Source organism: Eptesicus fuscus, chromosome 2 (assembly GCF_027574615.1).
Source record: "Eptesicus fuscus isolate TK198812 chromosome 2, DD_ASM_mEF_20220401, whole genome shotgun sequence".
NCBI lineage: Eukaryota > Metazoa > Chordata > Mammalia > Chiroptera > Vespertilionidae > Eptesicus > Eptesicus fuscus.
In genome coordinates, this window is record NC_072474.1 from 43,933,792 (window position 1) to 43,955,967 (window position 22,176).

Genomic DNA, 22,176 nt, shown 5'->3' on the forward strand with positions numbered 1-22,176 from the left:
CTGTTTGAGGAATACAGGAGAAGCTGAACCAGAATATAACCACATGAAGGTTTTACCTCTTACACACACGAAAGTATCTTGGGAAAGTATGGGTTATATACTAAGAAGTGGGAAAATCAAATGTAAGCTTTCAGTAATGAAATAAAACCCCCATTTTAATAAAAATTTATCTGGCTTCAAGTTATAGTAAATTATACTCACTGACTATCATTAATTGATATGAAAACAGCATGTGCTAATATAATCATGCTAGTGACTGTATCAATTAGAATAAAAGAATAAATTTTAATTATATGGAACTAGCCAAGAGAGTTTCCTTAAAGAATTTTCGAATTTATGAACTTAATACTGTTGTGAAGTCAGTACCTATTTATTTCACATATATTACATATCAATTTATTGAAATGTTCATAAAGTAATGGTATTCATTAATTACAATGAGAAACATATAACAGTTCCTTTTGAATGTCTAGTTTCTGTCTAGACATTCTGTTTTTAATGTCTAGTTTGTGTTAAACAGAAACTAGACATTGCATTACTTTAGGCTATAGAAAAAATGTTCATATTAACAAAGTCCTAAAACAAAGAACTTAATCCTAGCTATAGAAGTTTCAGGAAGTACCTATTGAAATTACAGGTCTGTCAGGTGACATGAAAAACTCAGTGCTGACTAAAGACAATTAATCATTTATAGAGAGGATCCTAGTAACAGATTAACTAAATAAATTGCATACAGTATCGGTCCCAGAGTGGTACAATACTAATGTTAAAAGTCTAAAGTTCATACCAAAGAACACCTGTACCAGCTCAAGGGAAGTCTTTGTGGAAAAAGCATTTTTAACATTGGAAAAGGTACGTGACATACAGCAAATGGATTGGGATTTCATAAATATTATTTTTAAAATCACACATCTAATTCAGGATTAAAAAAATAATCCGAGTGATTAAATTCCAGCCAACACTGCTGAATGATCTGGGTGAGCTGGGTTCACTTTGAGGGACCCCAAAAACGAGTGTTTTTGTATGGAGGTGTGAGGTTCCTTCAAGGTGTTAATGTTAGGGTCTGGGTAGACTGGGGTGAGGGACATTAGAGGACAAGAAAGGCCAGAGGTACTTTCTATATATATAATACAGAAACTGTATAATAAAAATAAAAGTTATAAGCAAAAATAATAAATATGCAATTTAAAATGTCTATTTCTGAATCGGTAGTTGAGCACTTTTGGTATTTGGCCAGTAGCACTACCTCATTGATCTAATGAAAATGAAAGATGACCCTGTAATGCTATCAGGGGCTTCTGTTCTGCCTAAAAAATAAACTACAATTTAGGGGAGGTGTAAATGGAATAGAAACTCCCAAGGTTCTCCTTCCTCCTAACTGAACTGCACAATCTGTTGGACTTTACTTTCTTCCTATTTTTTAATGTACTTTTATTTATTTCAGAGAGGAAGGGAGAGATAGAAACATCAATGATGAGAGAGAATTATTGATTAGCTGCCTCCTGCATGCGCCCTTTATTGGGGATCGAGCCCCCAGCCTGGGTGTGTGCCCTGACCTGGAATTGAACTGTGACCTCCTGGTTCATAGGTCAGCGCTCAACCATTGAGCCACACTATCAGGGCTGAACTTTACTTTTTTTTTTTTTAATTGAGGAGTCAATACTTTACCATAGTGAGCCATGGAAATGATTTATTAATTATATCCTAACAGAAATTATAAGTCATTCTCATTTTCATCAGGATGTCACCTGGTTGCAAAAAAAAAAAAAAGGAAACAGAAACAGAAGTTTCCTTTAACATTACTCATGTTTCATAGGAGAGAAGCAGTCAGGAAGTTAGGAAAGATGATTTCTTGCAGATGCCACTTGTGTATTCAAGCAGTGGGATGGTGGGGGGCATTTTTTTAAATGCAAGAAATGGGGTTTCTTCTACTGTTGTGTTTCTCCTTCTCCTCTAAGAGTGAATAATTTTCAAATACTGCTGCTAGCTTGAACTTAGGAACTTCAGTACCCATTCCTAAACCAGCTCACTTACCACATTGATGAGTTAATATGGTTTACTTTATTATGTCATTTGGTGTGTGTGTGTGTGTTTCTCATTGTCCTGTAATCCTTGCTTCCTCTTCCCTTCCTTATCTATAGTTGACTTCTCGCTCCTCTCCTATTGCAAACTACTAATATTATTTCAATCTTCCCGCCTCACTGGGGCGTGTCCACTTTGGTGAATCACTCCTGCACCCTTTAGTCACTAAGAATGAGGGGGAAGCAAAGTAAAGGCAATGCCTGGAGGGCTCCAGGCCAGGTAAGAAGCTTTACTTGGGTGAACATAGAAGCCTACCTGCTTATGCTAAGCTTTTGGTTACTCACAGCCATGACGGACTCCAACAAGATGATCATCAACTTGGCCCTCTTTGGCATGACTCAGAGTGGAAAAAGTTCTGCTGGCAACATCCTTCTAGGAAGCACGGACTTCCACAGCAGCTTTGCTCCATGTTCTGTGACCAAAGAGTGTAGTCTGGGCCGCAGCTGTCACCTCCATGGCTTCATGCGTCGAGGGGGGCAAGAGATAACCCTGCAGGTCCGGGTGCTGGACACTCCAGGTTATCCGCACAGCAAGCTGAGCAAGAAGCATGTGAAACAGGAGGTCAAAGAGGCCCTGGAACAACACTTTGGGCAAGAGGGTCTCCATCTTGCACTGCTGGTCCAGAGAGCAGACGTGCCTCTCTGCGGACAGGAGGCATCTCCCTCAGTCCAGATGATCCAGGTAATACATGGAGGCAATTATACTAATGCCATTATTTCTGTTTGGAGGTCATTATCATAATAGGAAAAAAAACAAAAACAAAAAACTATAAAAACCCATTAAAAGAAGCAGCTCTCTCTCTCTCTCTCTCTCTCTCTCTCTCTCTCTCTCTCTCTCTCTCTCCTCTCTCTCTCTCTCTCTCTCTCTCTCTCATTCTCTCTCTCTCTCTCTCTCTCTCTCTCTCTGTAGCATGCCCCATGCCTTTTTTCCCTCTCCTTCCCTGAGGCATGTTGTCTTTGCCTTTCTTTTCCATAAGCTCCAAGGGCCCTTCTTTTGCCTCTGTAACTCATGCCCAGAGCCCACACAGCCCAGCTGGCTCACGTTTTCTACATCTGTGATTTTCTAAATAAACTTTCTCTTATAATTTGAAAAAAAAAATGATTAAAAGAGTAGTGTAAAGCAAATTTAAAACAAGGCATTTAAGACAAGAGCTGGAATTTAGTCAGTTATTTTATAAATGGGTCATTGAAAAAAAAAAGAGAGATATTAAACTTTAGAGGCTAACTAAGCCTCAGACCCCTAAGAACTGTACACCTGAATAAGCTTGTAAATGTGGGCCCCAGATTCTCTCCATCAGAATCAATGGGGTTCCTTGTTGAAAGTGCAGATTCATCCAAGCCCCTTTGAAACAGAATCTCAAAAGTGGAGCTTACATAACTGCACTTGCATAAACTTTCCATATATTGCTTTTTTAAAAATTTTATTGTTGAGATTATTACAGATGTCCCTCTTTTTTCCTTCCATAGCTCCCCTCCACCCAGTTCCCACCCCACCCCAGGCCCTCGCCACCCTATTGTCTGTGTCCATAGGTGATGCATACATGCATATAAGATCTTTGTCTAATCTCTTCCTGCATACCCCCTACTCCCTTCCCTCTGAGAATAGTTAGTCTGTTCCATTTCCATGCCCCTGATTCTATTCCATTCACCAGTCTATTCTGTTCATCAGATTTTTTATTCATTTTGATTTTTAGATCACTTGTTGATAGATATGTATTTGTTGTCACTTTGTTGTTCATATTTTTTATCTTTACCTTTTTCTTCTTCCTCCTCTTCTTAAAGAATACACTTCAGCATTTCGTATAATACTGGTTTGGTGGTGATGAACTCCTTTAGCTTTTTCTTGTCTGTGAAGCTCTTTATCTGACCTTCAATTCTAAATGATAGCTTTGCTGGGTAAAGTATTCTTGGTTGTATGTTCTTGCTATTCATCACTTTGAATATTTCTTGCCACTTCCTTCTGGCCTGCATAGTTTCTGTTGAGAAATCAGCTGCCAGTCCTATGGGCACTCCCTTGTAGGTAACTAACTGCTTTTCTGTTGCTGCTTTTAAGACTCTCTCTTTGTCTTTTGCCCTTGGCATTTTAATTATGATGTGTCTTGGTGTGGTCCTCTTTGGATTCCTCTTGTTTGGGGTTCTCTGTACTTCCTAAACTTGTACGTCTATTTCTTTTACCAGGTGGGGGAAGTTTTCTGTCATTATTCCTTCAAATAGGTTTTCAGTATCTTGCTTTCTCTCTTGTTCTGGCACCCCCATAATTCGGATGTTGTTACGAATGAAGTTGTCCCAGAGGCTCCTTACACTATCTTTATATTTTTTTATTCTTTTTTCTTTTTGCTCTTCTGGTTGGGTGTTTTTTGCTTCCTCATATTTCAAATCATTGATTTGATTTTCAGGATCCTCTAGTCTACTGTTGAATCTCTGTATATTACTTTTTATTTCAGTCAGTGTATGCATAATTTCTGACTGGTCCTTTTCCTTTTTTTTTTTTTTTTTTTTGGCATTCTCACTAAGATCCTTGAAAGTCTCACTAAGTTCCTCAGAGGTTTCTAGAAGATTCTTGAGTAACCTTATAACTGTGGTTTTGAACTCTATATCCAGTAGTTTGCTTTCTTCCATTTCTTTCATTTGTGACATGTTTCTTTGTCTCCGCATTTTGGCTGCTTCCCTGTGTTTGTTTCTATGTATTGGGTAGAGCTGCTAAGTCTCCTTGAGTTGATAGAGTAGCCTTGTGCAGTAGGTGTCCTATAGGGCCCAGTGGCTCAGCCGCCCCAATCACCTGAGGTGGACACTCTTGGTGCACCCATTTGTGGGCTGTGTGCACAGTTTTGTTGTAGTTGAACCTTGATTGCTGTTGGTGTCACTGGGAGGAATTGACCTCCAGGCCAATTGGCTGTGGGGACCAGCTACGACTATGGTGGGAGAGCTGCTGTGCAGGAGACACCCTTTTGGAGCAGGACTTGCTTCAGTGGGGCTTTGGTGCTCACTGAGTCTGCCCCTTGAGTGTGTCACTTATGAATGTGAAGAATTGTAATCTGGTATGGTCTCACACTGACCACTGGTAAACTGGCTCTTGGGTCTCCAGGGAGGTGCAAAGTCAGCCACTGCCTGGGGCCACCCAGCAGGAGCTACAGAGAGATCTGCAGATGCGTCCTCTTTGTATCGGGTTGGAAGTGCCCAGATGAGGTCCAGCTGTGAAGCAAGGCAGGCTGGTGCTGGTGCTGGTGCCAGTTTTGGGGCCTTTTATTGATAGGTTTGGAGCTCCCTGACCCAGATGCAGTTTGTTTGACAGGTTTTCAGTCCAAGAAAGGACAGACCATTCATATGCAAAAGCTGCTGCACACAGCTTGGGTGGGGTTGTAAATTGGATGAGGCAGGGTCTCAAGGAATCACCAGGGCAGAGCAAACAGAAATGGCTGCCAGTCAGCCCTGCACAGGGAGGTCCCAGCACGGGAACAATGACCACTCCAAGCACCTCCGTCTGGAAGAAAGCCGCCCCCGTGTTCCTGCCCTGATGCCAGACAATCCAGTTTCTCTCTGTATGTGTCTGGGTCCCCCAGAGCCTTGCTGGGCACTGGATCTCAGAGGAAGTGGGAGCTTGTGAATTCAGTTCATGGTGCCGGCCTTTTAAGAGGAGCACCTGGGTCTCCAGCAGCCTGTGTGTCACTCAGCCCCAATCCACTGGTTTTTACAATCCGTAGTTCTACAGCCTGTAGGGACTTCTTTCCCGGCTCTGGGACCCTGGGCTGGGGGGTCTGGTGTGGGGCTGAAACTCCTTGCTCCTCCAGGCAGCCTCCAAAGAGGCAATCTCCCTCCCTCCCACCTGGGTGCCGGACCAGCCCATTCCGCACCTTCGCACCTCCTACCAATCTCGGTGTGCTTTCTTCTTTACTTCTCTAGTTGTAGTACTTCCACTCAGCCAGCTTTCCCATGATTCTGGATGATAGTTGTTCTGTATTTTAGTTGTAATTTTGATGTGGTTGTGGGAGGCAGCAAGTACAGTCATTTACCTATGCCGCCATCTTGGTTCTCTCCATATATTTCTTAAGAACAGTCAAGTTTCAGAACTACTGAACTAAAATACTAAGTTGCATCCATGTAACATCAAGGAGACTAGCAGTTAGAGTTCACCAACAAATTGGTATTCATTCACTCATTCATTGAACACCATTAATAACTGCACAGAGCATAATGATTGGTGAATAATATATGAGCCTTTCCATAAAAAAAGCTTAGAGTCTGGAAGAAACAAATAGATAAACAAGTACAAGGCAATGCATTAAGTGCCAAAGTAGTGTAATGTATGACTCGGGGGAAAGAAGACTCCACTGAGACTTACATCATGGAAAACATTCAGGAGAGATCTATACTCTAGTTATGGGACAGAAATCAGGAATTTTAGATACTTTGCTTGCCTCATAATCTGTAGGGTCAGTCAGAAACTGCTCCATTCCAGCCTTGAGAAGACCAAGGGGACCTCAGGATGAATATGAATGACATGTGCCACGTTTGCCTTGTGGCCCTTGTTTGTTCATTTATTATAAGTCACTAAAGTGGAGGCTTATTCAGCCAGGCTAGGAGAGGAGCTGGGGTGAGGGGAGAGTATCTGGGTATGGCCACAGCTAGGAGATGGAGGAAGTAATACCTGCATACACTACACACACACACACACACACACACACACACACACACACTAGAGGCCCGATGCACAAAATTCATGCAAGGGGCTTGGCCCTCACAGCCGCGGCTTCGTCCAGAATGTTGTCGGGAAGGTCGTCCTGTTTAATTAGCATATTACACTTTTATTATTATAGATATGTGCAAGGCCCAGGTACAATCAACAATTCCTGGAAACTGCTCATTGAACTGCTCCATTCTATTCAATTTATTGATTCTCTGATCTGGGATCACCCAAATTTAACTGCTGGACTTGACTAGAATTACTCAGTAGCTTTGTGAAGTCACTGAGCTCGGAGAGCTCATCTCTACTGGAAGCTCCATAGGTAAAGTACACAGAGAATAGAGAGCAGACATTTTTTATTCAAGAAAAATTTGTATAAATGCTGCTCTTCTTTTGGTCCATCTCTGATCATGCTGATATAGGATCTGTTACACTTAGAGAGTACACTTTGCTTTAAAGGAAGACTTTTCCCCGGTAACTAGTAAAGGCATAAGATTGTTTTAAATCACAGACACACATTTTACTTTTTAGTAACTGTGCATGTTTCTAAAAAAAAATCCATATGTGTAATCACAAGAAACTAGCGGAAAAAATTAGGGTGACAAGAGAATAAAAAATAATCCTCATCATCCGACTCCTGAAAAATCAAGGACGTGCTATACAAAAGCAAATAAAAAGAGAAGATGATTGCAATTAAGAAACAATGTGGAATCTAAGAAAGCCAATCTACCTCTCCCAAACTATTAAAACCTGCATTTAAAGCATCCGTTTCTGGTGAGAAATCAAGGGTGGGAGGGACCTGTGGCTTTCCATCAGTGTAATTTTGAAAGAGTTTTTAAAAAATGTGTTTTTATTGATTTTAGAGAAAGGAAGAGGGAGAGATAGAAACATGAATGATGAGAGAGAATTATTGATTGGCTGCCTCCTGCACATTCCCTGCTGGGGATCAAGCCCACAACTAGGGCATGTGCCCTGACCCGAATCGAACTGTGACCTCTTGGTTCATAGGTCAACACTCAACCACTGAGCTGTACCAGCTGGGCTTGAAACCATTTTTAAAGTTCATTTAAAGCTGCTATTAAATAAGCATTTAGATTGAGCTATAGATGGATGTAATTCAATAAATTCAGTAAATGCATAAACAAATATTTCTCAAAACTAACCTGACTCCATATGTCTTCAGATTTTTCTCTATGCTAGTCTTATACTGAGCCACAAAAGGTACTTAAAAGACATACATTTAGAACATAGATTTATTTTCCAGTTTTGAGATATAGAAGAATATTACAATCCCCTATTTTTTTTTATAGAAGTAAATTTGATTCATACCTGTCTCTGATCTTTTTAAGTGGTATCTGGCATACGGCCTTCTCTTATGGCTGCCTTCCTTAAGTTAGTGTCCAATTAGGAGTTGAAGATGGGCTAGGGCCAAACTCAAATCCATAATAATTTTTTCGAGAAGATACACGTTCTCTCCCAGGAAAACTCTGCAGTCAAGACTTGGTATCCAATCCCAGGGGTTTCCCTGCTTTGCTTTCTCCGGCCTCTCTAGTCTATCACCAATGGATTTCATGTAACCCACCTACGTCTCTTCCTTTGATTGCAATGTATAAATATAAATGTATCCCACCATTCTCTGGAGCATTATCTCAATTCGTTGAGGTTCTGCTTCCCGGCATATGTCGACAGTTTGGTTCAAATAAACTCACAAAAATTCTTTAAAAAAAAAAAAAAAAGACTTGGTAATCCTGAGGGGCCCACGACCCCTGGGAGGCATTGCAGCCCTATTTTGGGCTTCCACCATGATCTTCCGTTGAAGGTCGCCCAAGCACAGGCTGATTGTTTATGACCTTCTTCCTGAAGGTGCCTCAGATACTGGTGGCAGCCATCTGGATGTGCTCACAGACTGGGAGCAGCTGCAGAATGTCTGAATATTCAACAGGACCAGCAGCTGTTAGGAAGGCACAAGGAGTTGTTAAGGTCCTCTTGTTGCAGACACACCCTGGATTTTTTTTTTTTTTCAAGCTGATGAAAAAAATGGGGAACAGAACATCTGCCATCAGCCTTTTTCTTTCCCCTTTTCTGGGGGTACTGCTGCCTGCCCTGGAAGGTGTCTCAAGGCCAATGCCAGAGAAGTGCCCTTTTCTTTCCTGTAACTCCCTGTTGTCTCTTTACATGTCTCTCTCCATTTGTGCTCCAATATTTTGCAGATGGATTATTGGCTGCCAGCTGTGACAACTGAAACATTTCCCTTCATAATCCTTTCTTCTTTATTTATGTTAGGCCTTTCTTAATTTACAGTAAAATGGTAGCGATGCCAGCGAGTCATCTACCAAAAATTGGGAAATAAAGAAAATGATTCTTTTTTAATATTATCTGAATATCATTTGAATGTTAAACACACACACACACACACACACACACACACACACACAAATGATGGATCAGAGCAGATGTAGTAAAGTCACCTTAAGGAAAGTGCTAGCATGCAGCAAACACTAAGAATGTAATCCATGAATTGACTACAACCATATTCTTGCCACTGTCGTGGTATCACATATTATTATTGTGTATAATCAGGCTTTAAACATTTATTTTTATTTAAAATGAACAACATGACTGTTAATGTTATAGGTGGATATGTATACAAAAGGCTGAGAAAGGCCAATGCAGGACCTGAAAAATAAAGCAAAGATCATCGGTGTAGGTTTTTGATGAAATTTAGTTGGAAAATAAGCCTTGTTATAATTCTGAGTATGTGGCTATAAATGTTACTAAGACTTTCTTGGCTTCAGTTTCTCATTTATAAAATGGAGATAATTTTACCTATGTTAAAGAGTTCTGAGGCTTATATTTAATAAATGTAATGTGCTTGGCATTGTGCCTGAACTATACAGTAGGTGCACTGAAAATTAGTATTACTGTTATTGTTTTTATTGTTATCATCACTCCTCATATTGTGATGGGTACCATTCAAATGAACTAGTAGATCTGAGCAACACACTTTAGAGGTTAAGAACATGGATTCTGAAGTAAGATATACCTGTGCTCAAGTTCCTACTTAGTTATTTACTTGCTTTGTGACCTCGGGCAAGTAACTTCTTTAATCTTCCATCTCTTTATTGATAAATTGGGAAAGATAATAGTGTCTACTTTACTGCAGTATTTTTGGGATAATGTCATATTCACACACTAGCAAATGGCAAGTATACAATAAATATTAGCTGTGGTCATTATGATTGTTTTGTTGGAATTTGTCTGGTTCTAAAATTAGGACATTTTTTGTAGCCTTCTTTGGGATTATCTTGCTAGGCTACAAAAGAAAGTAAGAGTGAAATCAAATTTAAATGGCCCTGATTTATAACTATAAGAACTTCCTTATTAATTTAGAAAAAAAAAGAAAACATGGGAAGAAAATTGACTGGCTTATTAAGGAAAAACTGAGAAGCCCCAATTTCATGGGAAAGACGTGGGCCTGGCAGTCCAGGGACCTCAGTTACAGCCCAAACCTGCCAATAATCAGCTATGTTGCTTTGGCCAAGCCATTAACAACGCAGCCTCAATATCATCATCTGTGAATAAGGCAATTTGGACAGATGATTTCTAAAGTTGAAAATTCTCTGAATCTGATCTAACGAGGTCTTATCATTCAGCTTTGGCTCTTTGAGAAGGAAAATGTAGTGCTTTAAGTGGGATGAGAGTAAGGGAATAGCATAAAATATAAGGAATGGTCCTTATTGTCCTCCTTTTTCATGATGATTTTTTTTCTCTCAGTTGATGTAATAGTTGGCTTTTTTTAAAGTTTCCCCCTAAAAAGTCCAGATGCTATGATTTCATCAACCACAAACAAATGGGGCAGGGCTGGTGAGGTCCTGGGAAATGAATATAATTCCTGGAAAACAAAGTCTATATCCTAACTAGTTGTCCCAAAAGGACTCTCCTACCCATTAAGCACTCTGAAACCAAAAAATTCATAATTGATTGTAAATTTTCCATCTAGATTAGTACTCTATTTAAATTATTAACACCAGATAACTTACATGAGCTTATCTTGCTCTTGGATTTTCAAGTAAGGTATCAATCAACTGTGATTATTCTTTCTCTGGGTCCATAGAGAGCACTTTTGGCCACTAACATGATGACTATACACCAAGCAACACTATTTTCAAATATTCAACTATTTTCTGGCCAAAAATCAACCTAAAGATTATAAGCTAAATCAACCATTCTCTTCTATTTTTGGCAGTTATTCAAAAGTACAATTTCTCTCACAGTTCAGGATATGAATTATCTTTTCATAAATAATTATCTACATGTAAAAACTTCCCAATAGCTAAACACATGGACTCTTGATATTAAACTCACAAATCTATTTTCTTTAGGTGCTTTAACTCATTTTCCTTGAATCATAGTATGCTTTAAAGTATGTGTTGGTGACGAAAAGGAAATGTATTACAGTCAGCTGCCTCCTGCAAGCCCTGTACTGGGGATCGAGGCCTCAACCTGGGCATATGCTCTGACCTGGAATCAAACCAGCAACCTTTTGGTGCACTGGACGATGCCCAAACAAGTAAACCACACCAGCCAGGCCCCACAAATGTTAATATAGTGATTTTTAAAAAATACTTAGTGACAAATATGGCCCATGCATCAACCAATACTGAGAGGGTGGGGTCTGGGGGTAGCATCAAGGGGTTAAGGGCAGGAGCTATTTATTAACTTGTATTTCACATTTTAATATTATGAAAATCGATATAAACACATTTACAACATATTGGATGAATATAAGACCTAGCTCTAAATTTGAGGAACTTCCAGAGACAAGAGTGATGAAAGATCAATAGTTGTATAGAAAAAATCCCAATACTGCTCAGTCCCTCTCGTTACTTGGCATGTCTTCACTACCTGATAACTCCCTCATTAATTCCTGTGCTCAAGGCATCATCACATGCCAGAAACTTTTCAGACCCCTTCCTTTACCCCCACTTTCCATCCACCTCCCCAAACTGGGCTAAATGTCTGCCCTTCTAACACCAATATATTTTCTATCACAACAATTGCAGTTATACTAAATTGTAAGTATTATTTTTCCTGTCTGTCCCACTTCCTCAGTTCTAAGTTTAGTTAATACACAAGAATCTCCGCTACTTAGAAGCAGGAAATGTATCTGTCTTGTTCTACAGTGTCTTCTGGAACAAAGCAGATGCTCAATAAATATTTGCAGAATGAATAAATCTCCTAGAGTGCTTTTAAAAGTTCAGATTTCCAGGTTTCATCCCTAAAGATTCTGATGCATTTTTAGCAAGCATTAAAAGTGGTTCTCACCCTAGCCAGTTTGTCTCAGTGGATAGAACGTCAGCCTGTGGACTGAAGGGTCCGGGTTTGATTCTAGTCTCCCATCAAGGACGTGTTTGTTCGTTGCAGGTTCAATTCCCCACCCTGATCAGGGAGCATGCCAGTTCACATCAATATTTCTCTGTGTCTCTCCCGCTCCTTTCCAACTCTCTCTAAAAGTCAATGGAAAAATATCCTCAGGTGAGGATTAAAAAAACAAACAAACAAAAGATTCTCTTGTAAATGACCCAGGAATCGTTTTATTCTTAGAACCTAGAACTGGTATACTTAGCATTTCATTCATTTTTTTTTTCAACCACTTGTATCAATTTGCTAGGGCTGCCATAACTAAGTACCACTGATAGAGTGGCTGAAGCTACAGGAATGTGTCTCTCAGTTCTGGAAGCTGGAAATCTGAAATAGATGTTAGCAGGGTTAGTTCCTTCTAAGAACTGTGAGTAAAAGATCTGTCCAAGGAGTATCTCCTTGGCTTATGGATGGCCATCCTTATGTTCACATGGTGAAATCCCTGTATTCATGTCTTTGTCCAAATTTCTCTGGTTTAGAAGGGCACCAAATCACAATGGTTTAGAGGCCCATCCTATGGCCTTATCTTAACTAAGTACATCTGCAAGAACCCCACTTCCAAATAGAGTCACAATCTAGGTACTGGAGGTTAGAATTTCAACACATGAGACACAATTCAACTCATAACACCAGCTTTTATTTTGTTTCCTCTGACTCCTCTCCCATGAGAAATGTGCCACAATATACTGAATATATGATAAACTCTGAAGAGGTCTGCTAATTTTGCTATGTCATTGTTAGCTAAAATGTGATATTGGCATTACATGTATACTTAAATTTACATAAGAACTATGTTCTTTAAAAGTTGGGCTAATCAAAGTTTTGCTAATTTATGTTTTTAAAGGCACATAAGAATATGCCAATTAAAGTATCGCTTTGAAAAATCCTTGTGTAAAGTTTAGAATCTCTGTTAAAATAATTATTCTCTTGTACTGATCTTGAAACTTCAATTCAGATTTTCTTGAAAGCAGGGCATTTTTAAACTAGAAATATACAATTATTCTATGGTGAAGACAGACAAATTCTGAACAGATATGAGAAAAAATTTTGGGCCTCTAGGCAAATCCATGATAATGAACCAAGGACAAAAGAGAAGTTTTACTGGAAAGTACAATTATGTGTACCAAAGATTAAGCTTCAAAAATTTAGACTAAATAAAGAAAACCCTAAACCTTATATTTAAGATGATGGTGCAGGTCCAAATTCCAAATTAATTCAAAATATATTAATTAAGAGTTCATAATGTGTTAGAGGCTTTGATTTATATATAAAGATATGACCTTGTCTTCAAAGAGCTCATAGTCAAGTTATAAAGGTGGATGTGTAAATAAATAGCTCTGATAAAGGCCAGGCTGGAGTAACCATGGATTCAAGATGTTTCTAATTTTAAAATATTGTCCCAAAATTCCTGTATTTTCACATTAAATTTATATGTCCTGATTCTTCCCTCCTCTCTCCTATCTTCCTTTTCCTTCCTTCCTTCCTTCCTTCCTTCCTTCCTTCCTTCCTTCCTTCCTTCCTTCCTTCCTTCCTTCCTTCCTTCCTCCCTCCCTCCCTCCCCCCCTTCCTCTCTCTCCCTTCTTTCCTTCTTTCCTTCCTCCCTTCCTTCATTCCTCCCTGCCTCCCTTCCTCCATCTCTCCCTTTATTCTTTGGCTATAGTCATTTTTTCATATTATAAATACTAATCCTATATTTATATACATTGAAGTTTCCCAAATTGTCTTTTGATTTTTTTCAAGATTTTTTTAAAACCAGTTTGTACTAATACCTCTCCATGGGTTTGTATTCTCTAAGCATCAATTTCTCCATATCATAATTTTGATAATTATTGTATTTCCCACAAAGCAACACATGGAGCTTCAAAAGAGTTCATGTGCTTATAATAATATCTGGCATAAATATTAGGTGATCTCCTCTCTTTCTTCTGATTATTAAAGATCTTGGTTTTATTCCTAAGCATTTTCTATTTTTCTGGCTATTACAAACTATAGCTGCTTTGGAAATATTTTGGTAATGAGAGTGTCTGGAATGGAGGGAATGTTATTTTACTGTCATATTGTCATGATTTCATATAACTGAAAATATTCAAAAAAGTTAAAGGGTTATTTCTAGATGCCTTTCATATTGCATGAACAATTTGCCACATGCTGTTCCTTCTGCTTATTTTCACTAATCAAACAAGAATTTATTACATAACCAACTTCCACAGATTACTAAACAAAGGAACACCAGTCCTCAGTGTTTCTCAGCCACATTAGAGGAATCATCTGATAAACTGTGTTTGATTCTAGGCATGTGAAGTGAAGAGGATGAGAATCACAGCAACATTTTGTAGTTGTTCCAAATTACCAAATGTATTTTGATCTTAGCTTTTCCATGACATGTAACCAGATTATGTAATAGTAAATCCTTAAAAATGTTTTTAGCTATGATAATAACACAATTCAACAACAATAACAACAACAAAAATATGGCAATTTCCTTGGCCAGGATACATTGACTGAAAGGAATTCAATGGTTCTAATAGATTTAGGTAGATAGGCAAATATACATGGTTGCTGAATGATGTAAATATAAATACAGTAGTCCCTCTTACCCCTGGGGGGGGATATGCTCCAAGACCCCCAGTGAATACCTGAAATCACAGATGGTACCAAACCCTATCCATACTATTTTTTTCCTATACATATATATGATAAAATTTAATTTGTAAATTAGATACAGTAAAAATTAACAATAATTAAAATAGAATAATTATAATATACTGTAGTAAAATTTAATGTGAATGTGGTCTCTCTTAATTATATTGTACTGTACTCGCTCTTTTTCTTCTGATGAAGTGACATGATACAATGTCTACATGATGTCATGAAGTGAAGTGAATGGTGTAGATCTTTTTGGACCAGGATTAACTGGGGGTAACTGAAACTGCAGAAGGTGAAACCACAAGTAAGAGGGGATAGCTGTGTATCATCTGCAGCATTGGTAATATGCAGTTTTGAGGATGTGCATACATAAATTATAACAGAAAATAAAATAGAGAACTAAAGCCTTTTTAATTTATTTTTTAAAATGTTTTCTTGATTTTTGGAGAGAGAGATAGAAACTTGAAGAGAGATAAACATGATTAATTGGCTGCTTCCTGCGTGCTCCCTAGTAGGATGGAGCCCGCAACCTGGACATGTGCCCTGACTGAGAATCAAACCGGTGACCTCTTGGTTCATAGGTTGAAGCTCAACCACTGAACCACTCCAGCTGGGCAAACTAAAGATCTATTTTTTACAAAGACCACAGCCCTCTCTCTCCATTTGCTTACATTATCTGACCCCTTCTTCACTTCCCATTACATATATCAACATTTAGAAACATCACGATATATATGGATATTTGTTGATTATCTATGTTGGACCATAACAACTCATTTGTTTCTGAGAAATATAGTCCAAGGAAAATAACCATTTAAGTTCTTATCTCTTTCAGGAACTTCTGGGACATGCTTGGAAGAATTATACTGCCATTCTTTTCACCCATGCAGAAAAAATAGAAGAGGCTGGGTTCAGTGAAGAGGAATACTTACACGAGGCCTCCGATACACTGCTGGCCCTACTAAACTCTATTCAGCACAGATATATTTTCCAGCATAAAAAAGGAAACTCACTTAGTGAACAAAGAATAAAAGTCTTAGAAAAAATAATGGAATTTATAAGAGAAAATAGTTACCAAGTTCTTACCTTTAAATAAAATTTAGATAAAAGGAAAAGAGCATTGGGTTTTAATGCCAGAAACTTGGTTTCAAAAGTGCCGTTGTTAGAATGCATGTGGACCACGAGAATTCCAATCTCCTGCCAGTGAAAGAGTACACTGGTATGAACACTATGGAAATTACCCAAATGTTCATCAACAATAGCATGGATAAGCAAATTGTCGTATTTCACACAATAACATGTTATGTGGGAATGGGAATGAACAAACAGCATGTTAACAGTATCTATAAATTGCCTAAACATAATGCTGAAAGCGAGAAGCCAAACATACTCCATAAGTGTTGTCACAAACTTGATTTTCAACATTTGAGTACCTTTTTCATATATTCTTGTCTTTGACTGGTGTTTTCATCTTACACACCTATTGCTAACAACAACTTGATCAATGTAAAGACAGACCTTACTGTTACCTTAATGTGCATTTCCCACACTACTACTGAATTGTTGTTGTTTTTTTTTATAATCATGTTGGTCACTTAGATTTGCTCTCCTATGAATTGCCTGTTCATATTTTTTGTCCTTTTTCTATTGGATTACTTCTCACAAAGATTGTGTTTAACCAAAACTTTAGAAAGGCTCCTGAACCTTCTCCAGGCCCATCTGTGCCTTGTAAAATCTAGTTTTAGCAAGAACCCTGCTAAGTCAGTTTAACCAGAATCCTCTACCTTCATTTTTCTGATGGGATTTCTCATACTCTATTATTCCCCTGGTGATGTTCGATCACCCTTGCTTGTCTGCAGCAAAGATCTAGTTAGGTCGATGTGGCCAGACTCCCCTGATCCTTGATGCTTCCTCTTGGTAACTGTCCATCCACGGATCCCCACCCTGGTACTTGGCTATAAATTCCCACTCCCCAATCTCTCCCCCCACTGTAAAATCCCATTGTGGTTCCTTTATCTATCTTGGTATTACCATCAGGTCTGTCTTACCAACTTTAACAGTGTCACTGAATATTTTTTTCTTGAACACCTCCTGCTTGGCAAATTGGAAGTGCTCTATATTATAGATAATAGTCTTCTATCTGTCCTTCATGATGCTTTTTTTTTTTCAATTCTATTACTTATCCTTTAACTTTGTTTATAGTAACTTGTGTCAAATTAAATTTGTAAATTTTCTTCTAGTCATATATTTCTACGTACATGATATGAGGTAGGATTTTAGTTTCATTTCTTTTCAGATGTGTAATCAATTGTATTTGCTTTACTTATTAAATAATCCATCATTTTCCTATTTATGAAAGGTAGATAGACTGAGATAGGCGTATGGAGATATATATCCTTTATTTCTGGATCTATTATGGACTCATAATTCTTTGCCATTATCAGTTTTATTTATAGCACTGTCAATATCAGATTAAAATAATTGTATATAATTGCTTGATTATATAAAAGATCAAGTCTCCCTTGTTTTTATTTTTTGAAAATATTTTCTGGCTACTCTTAGGCATTCATTTATATTTATATTTTCAGATCTTTTTTCCTAATTTCAAAAAAATTTCTTTTTTAGTGGCTGTTTTTATGACAAATGACATTTTGTGATATTAAATCCTCCCATGCAAGCATACAGGATGTTTCTCTGTTTTACGTTATTTATTTTATGTTACTATAGTTCTTGTATTTCTCTTTTTCTTAGTTTTGACTTGATAAAGTTTCTATTATTTTAATTTTCGTTCTTGATAATTTGGAAATTCTCATACCCATTAAAGATTATTCCCTTGCTCTTGAATTCAGAACCAAGAATATACTTCTCTACTACTGTTTGATAACAAGGTAACTACTATTTCTTTAACCAAGAACTTTCATTCCCCACTGCATCATCCCCTCAACTACGAAAATATGATCCTTAGAACACTTTCATCTCCCTTTTTCTCCTTCCCCTGTCCCCCCTAGGGAAGAAGTCTTTGGAATGCTTTTCCTTTCCCCATATTACCAGATTTTGCTAAGATATTTAATTAAATTATTTGACTTCCCCTTACAGATTGCCCCTTCTGTTTCAAAAGTCCTCTCTTTTACTATTTACATGGTAGTAGTTTATCATTATCTCTTTTACCTTAATATATAAAATTAGAAAGTCCATTCCTCACTAGTTTTCTCTTCATCTCCCCCATCTTTTGTTATCTTTTTTTTTTTTTAAATATATTTTATTGATTTTTACAGAGAGGAAGAGAGAGGGATAGAGAGTTAGAAACATCGATGAGAGAGAATCATCGATCAGCTGCCTCCTGCACACCCCCTACTGGGGATGTGCCCGCAACCAAGGTACATGCCCTTGACCGGAATCGAACCTGGGACCTTTCAGTCCGCAGGCCGACGCTCCATCCACTGAGCCAAACCGGTTTTGGCAATCTTTTTGGTTAATGTATTTTCCTAATATCCTCTGAATTCAAGTATAGTAAAATTCTAGTAGAGTATCCAAAACACATTAAATTCCAGATATGTTCTTTGATGCACCATTGTGCAACAGCAATCTAGCTCCTCAAAGTAATCAGCATCATGGATGTAGAGAAATAATTTGTTAGTTGGTAATGGAATAGTTGAATCATAAGAACAGTGATGCAATGACGTGAACATCTGTGCTGTGCTCCACCTGAAGCTGTTGTCAGCTTTTTCTGGACAACAGTGTATCCATTTAATAAATTCACTACTATTGGAGATAATTACAACTTGCAACAAAGACCCATGTGACCAGAACTAGCTCTAGGTAAAAACATCCAGGAAGTTCATCTTTGGTGTCCTGCCTTTAAAGTCTACAATTTGCAATCTTTCCTCCAGATGTCCAATCTGTATGCTGTTCTTAACTAGAAGACAAAAAGTCTCTACTAAATTTTATATTTGATTTTGAGTGGTGGCCATGCAATGCAATATCCAGATCAAGTATCATAGAAATGTATACTTGAAACCTATATAATCTTCTTAACCAATGTCACCCAATAAATTTAATAAAAAGAAAATAAAAACATTGAAAAACCAAAAAACAAAAAAAAGAGTAATAACAAATTTTATATTTGAAAGTATTTTGAACATTTTAGAGAACTGGAAGATAGCATATGATATTTTTGTGCAACTGGGGTTAGAGTCTCATTAAGTATATATTATCTTAGGGCATTATTAACTCACTCCTAATACTTACCAGGTCTGATCCTTACCAGGTATATATTACCTCAATTAGCAAGCTCAGATTTTTTTTTTTCTAGTTATGTTTAAATACACTCTGCCTTATTTAAATAATTTTCTGTTCTATTGATTTTCAGAAATATCCAAGTTATTTTACAAAAGGCTGTTATTTAATGTTAATATTGGTATTGCTATTTCCCAGACTTTATTTAAAAAAATTTTTTTAAGAGGAAGTTATCCTTTCACATGAAAACTGAAGGTTTTTAAAAAGTTACTTCTATCAAAATCACTCTCTTTAGCTAAAGTTATCAAAAGTGACTTTTAGTTGGCATTTTTCATTAATCTTTTTCAAAGAGAATTCACATTGTGATGTTGATTCTGGATGATTCATGCACCATTCTTTCCAAATTCCCCAGGTGTGAAAAGTTGAGTGGTGTTTTAAATTAACAAGTATCAGCCAAATATGTAACCTTATATCTGAAAAGTTAAGTGGATGCATATATTGAGAGCATTTCTCTACTGGGATATGTAATATTCTAATGAAGCAATTTGTAAAACTTTGTCAGAGCAGCCTTGATATGAAGGGTCAGCACATAAACGCCACAGTAGAAATGAGTAGATTTAGTAATTTCTATTTGAACAATTCCATAGGCATCATGTAACAGTGGGAAAGGCAAGAAAAGTAGCCCTTCATTAGAAAGGATTTTTCTTTTTTCTTGCAAGTATTAAGCCTCTGGCTTGTTTCTGCTGCTGTTAGCATTTTAGCCTGCCAGATAGGAAATGATGTTAATGAAGACATAAAATAACACACACAGTATTTTACTCAAAATCCAGAGAATTGGGAATAGCTTGTGTTAGAAGAGGGGTGGGAGTAAGGCACAAGGGAAAAAAAACAGGGAATACATAAGGGTTAAAAAATACAATATACAGTAATTCACACTCTGAAATTGCAGATGGCTCACTTTCAAACTAACAATTATTTCACTATTTAAGGTCCTTTCTCCCAATTTTTGAAGTTATACTCCTATGAATTATCTTGCTAAGATTTATCTGAAGGAAAAACGGTAACTGTAAGAAGTGCAATAAGCAAGAATGTGTAAGTCACTAACTCTCTTTTCCATGCCAACAAATTGGTATTTGAAGATCCAGTTTTGTATAGAGGCATACTAGCCATCAGTAACTATCCTTCTTTTCATTATTATTACAAAGTAGAGGCCCGGTACATGAATTCGTGCATGGGTGGAGTCCCTAGACCTGGCCAGTGATCAGGTCCGATCAGGGCCGGGTCAATCGGGTGGAGGGACCCACAGGCCGATTGGGGCCTGCTGGCTGGGGGAACAGGGTGTGGGAGGTTGGCCACTGGCCCCAAGGAGGGAGCCGGCCCTTGGCCCCACTGGGAAAGGGGTTGCGTTCACTCCCACCCACCCCAGTTCTCCATCCCAGCCTGGGGCCCAAAGGCCCCGGTGGGGTTGGGAGAGGAGGCGATGGTCGCTAGGCCAGGCACGGAAGGAACGGATGCTGGACACCGATGCCATCGGCTGGCTGTGGGAGGTTGGCTGTGGGAGCGCACTGACCATCAGGCGGCAGCTCCTGCGTTGAGCGTCTGCCCCCTGGTGGTCAGTGCACATCATAGGATTGTTTGACTGGTCATTTGGTCGTTAACTGTCACCTAGGCTTTTATATATATAGATTTCAGGGTTGTTATCCAAGTAGGATTGCAAATGGGGTATTAACTGTAAAGAGTTGTTCCTGGTTAAAATATCTGCCTATCATCTATCTATCTATCTATCTATCTATCTATCTATCATCTATAAATAACTTAGTGCCTTCCCTCATAGGTTGGCATTTGGGATGAATTGTCATTACAGGAACAGTGTCCTCAACAGTACACAATTCAAAGAATCAAGGCACGTGTCTCTTTAGAAAGGCAACTGCTGCCAGCAGCAACAACCTGGTTTTGACAAGTAATTCTTCCTAAGAACTTCAGCATCAAAAAGAAAAAAAAAAAAAACAAAAAAAAACTTGATCAATTCTCTTTGTAATGACTTCCCGGAGAATCTCTTAAATGTCCCACTAAAGAAGCTACCCTACTCTCCTTACATGAACTCTAGAGCTTACGTTTTATTTTTATCACTATCTTTCCCCACATTTTAAACAAAAGTTTAACTTTTCATTCACAGAAAAAAAACCATGTGACTAACTGACATGGAACCAAGTCTATTGTAATGGATAAGAGCACAGAATTAGCAGGAATTGGAAGATCTAGGGTCAGCTAGTTCTATCTTAGCACAGGCATTTATTTAACTTTTCTGTTGATTCTTTGGGGTAAAATGGCTGGTGTATCTCTAGGGCAGTGGTTCTCAACCTTTCTAATGCCGCGACCCTTTAATACAGTTCCTCATGTTGTGGTGACCCCCAACCATAAAATTATTTTTGTTGCTACTTCATAACTGTAATTTTGCTACTGTTATGAATCGTAATGTAAATATCTGTGTTTTCTGATGGTCTTAGGCTCTATAGCAGCGGTTCTCAACCTGTGGGTCGCATCGCCTAAGACCATCAGAAAACACAGATATTACGTTACGATTCATAACAGTAGCAAAATTACAGTTATGAAGTAGCAACAAAAATAATTTTATGGTTGGGGGTCACCACAACATGAGGAACTGTATTAAATAGTAGTGGCATTAGAAAGGTTGAGAACCACTGCTCTAGGGAGTTAGGAAATTGGTAAGGCTTGTGAAAGTATTTTATCTATACTAACAAACAAATATGTAAATTGACCGTACCTCCATGCCGCCCACAGCCAATCAGGAGTGAGTATGCAAATTAACCCGAGAAAGATGGCAGGCCTGTGGGCAGCGTGCACGTGCACAGGCGCCAAGTGGCCAGGGGTGGGAGGGACACCCACCCACCCTCCGCATAGCTAGGGTGATGCAGTGGGCATCCCCGGGACCCTGCCTGCTTTAAGCCTATGGCTGGCACGCGTGCACGCCGGCGCAGAGCAGCCAGGGTCCTGGGGATGCCACTGGAGAGTCTGGTCCTGTCAGCCCAGCCTGGGGGTGGCTGGAGTTCGCAGTCCTCTTGGTTCCTGCAGCCCCTGGACCAGAAGCGA

The 22,176-nt window shown here is 38.5% G+C and overlaps 1 protein-coding gene across 1 annotated transcript; it reads left to right on the forward strand.

Annotated features, from left to right (window-relative positions):
• The first annotated feature begins 2,343 nt into the window (after window positions 1-2,343).
• Window positions 2,344-15,925, forward strand: GIMD1 (GIMAP family P-loop NTPase domain containing 1). The gene is made up of 2 exons (XM_008150253.3): window positions 2,344-2,763; window positions 15,665-15,925. Exons 1-2 carry the CDS (start codon window positions 2,344-2,346, stop codon window positions 15,923-15,925), a joined length of 681 nt encoding a protein of 226 aa, XP_008148475.2.
• Window positions 15,926-22,176: the final 6,251 nt, after the last annotated feature.